Consider the following 2,386-nt stretch of genomic DNA (forward strand, 5'->3'; position numbering starts at 1 on the left):
GAAGTAAAGTACGGTTTATAATATAAAGCTGTTCACAGATTATTCATTATATTGCGGTATTTTTTGTATTCGTTGACAAAAATTTTAATTTTAATCAAAAACAATGAAGGAAAAATTTGGCGATAATTTAACTATTTTTAGATATACTATTAAATATGTAACAAAAATTTGCTACAATTAGTATTCTTGTAGTCTTATTTGATATTTTACAAAAAAGAGTAATGTTTTAAACAGAATCTCTTATAATTTAAGGTCTTTTAAGGTTCGCAAACCTATTTCATTGGCTATTTAAGTTTGAGCGCCTTTCCATGTCATAAGCAACATTACATCAAAACAGTCTTAGGGTTTAGTTACCGTACGAACAACACTGTAGGCGCGGTACTCGAAACAGTACTTGTTAATAGGCAATTGTGTCTCACTAGTGTGAAAAGACGGTACCGTGCGACCAACACTGTAGGCGCGGTACTCAGAAGTAGTAACAAAATAGTTAAACCCTAAGACTAGTGATATCAGACAGTACCGCGTCAACACTCCTGTAGGCGCGGTACTCAATTGTACCTGTTTGTAACCTTCAGAGGCTACCATTAGTAAAAGCCAGTACCGCGCCTACATACTTGTCGGCGCGATATCGGGTGAACATTATTTAGTAGCTTTTTAGCCTTATCGCGTCGCATCGCTTTCGGCCGCCTAGTACTTAAAATAAAGAATGATTGTAACCTAACCACTACACTTACCTTTCAACCATGTCTTCTTTTACTTGCAACGTTTGCCAGAAAACTTTCGCGCACCGCACGTCTGTTTATTCGCATAAACAACGTACCCATGCAGAAACGTTTTCTGTTCACTTACTTAGTGAATTCAAGCAGGCCGTCATCTTTCGCAGATCCGATGACGAGGGACTTTTCCATTGTTGCTGTGGGAAGCGTTCTTGGAAAGATCCAAAGACTTTGTCAAAACACGTGAAGACGTGTCCAGCTGTTTTCCACGCAGTACTTGACGGGTCTTTGGAAATTGACGAGGAAAATCCCGCGATGTTGAGAATTTTTCTTGACGCAATCAAAGAAAAAGTCCATTCCGAGCTTGGGCAATCGTCTGCAATGTCAAAAGAACTCGTTCTCAAGGCATCTTCAGCTTCTTCGTTTACAAATCCTGAAGCTATCCCTTGCGATTTTTCTGGGGACCAAGATTGCTGGGACACCGAGCTGTGGAATCCACAGCAAACAACATTTGCTTCTCTTTTCCCCGACTACAGGGAAGTCAACGTGCCATTGCCTCTGCTGAGTAATGGCTTTTGTCTGCACTCCGTGTTGGAGGGCACGATCATCGTTTGCCTACGGTGCAAAACTGTATTGGACGAAGAAATGCTACTTCGTCATATCGAAACGGAGCACCCTCAGATGGCAACTGAATATTCTGCCTTCTGTAAAGTGTTTTCCGAAACAAGGTTCTTGTGTCTTGACGAGATTTTCAATTACGTTGATGACCTCAAAAAAACGGACTTCAGTTTCCTGTGATTCCCGGACTTGACGTTATCAAGGATTGCTACTACTACGAAAACGAAATCTACAAAAGCAAGAAGGATTTTGCCGATCGTGTTCGTAGGCAGCAGATTGGTTTGATGTCAGCACTATCGAAAACAAAAAAGGTTGACATTCAAGTTCTCAACCTTGGAATAATGTCAATATTAGCATTGGTATTTTCTCGCAAGTTAGCAAGACACTTTCTCGACAGCTGTCTTCGTCCATTTTTGAACAAGCACTCCCGGCTCCTTCTGCACCGTAAGCTGTGGTAAAGCAATGTCTTCATGGACTGCGTGTTCTTTATCAGTCCAGCAAAAGCCGCCGGTTTAAGCTGTTGTCAAAGCCTTGAAGAAGTAAGAGTATATTTGGAAGCTGGAAAACTTCCAAATATCATTGTATTTACTACAGACCAGGTTGTCTCTACTAGTGCTTTACAGCTTTTGGCTACTTTTAATGAGCGTCATCAACTCGCTCGAGTTGTTATTGATGAAGCTCACACCATTGTTGCAGACAGCCCTTGGCGATCTGTTATGTATCGCATGAAGAATTTAATGCAGGTAAGTTGCTCATTTCTGTTGTTGACAGCAACCTTGCCCTTAAAGATGGAACGTCAACTGTGCTCCGAACTGTGCATTGTTCCTTATCCAATTCGCTGTTCTACGATGAGACCAAATATTGAGTATCGTGTTCAGCGGCTTGTGAAAAGAGATTTCTTAAACGTGCTTATTTCATATTGTGAGCAAGCACAAAAGATAACGGAACAAGGATGGCGTGGACTAGTATTTTTTCAGTCCAAAAAGGTTTTACATTCCTGCTACGAAGCTGTTCAGAAAGACACAAGCTTCAAGTACAAGGTCGGTATTTAT

General features: G+C 40.9%; 1 protein-coding gene across 1 annotated transcript; it reads right to left on the minus strand.

Moving 5' to 3' along the window:
* Positions 1-339: 339 nt before the first annotated feature.
* Positions 340-588, minus strand: SJAG_06643 (hypothetical protein; the record flags this gene model as incomplete). Its single annotated transcript, XM_011050783.1, has 1 exon — positions 340-588. A coding segment is annotated over one exon (249 nt), but the record flags the coding sequence as incomplete, so codon positions are not given.
* Between the last annotated feature and the right edge of the window lie 1,798 nt (positions 589-2,386).

Source organism: Schizosaccharomyces japonicus (genome assembly GCF_000149845.2).
Source record: "Schizosaccharomyces japonicus yFS275 unplaced genomic scaffold supercont5.26, whole genome shotgun sequence".
NCBI lineage: Eukaryota > Fungi > Ascomycota > Schizosaccharomycetes > Schizosaccharomycetales > Schizosaccharomycetaceae > Schizosaccharomyces > Schizosaccharomyces japonicus.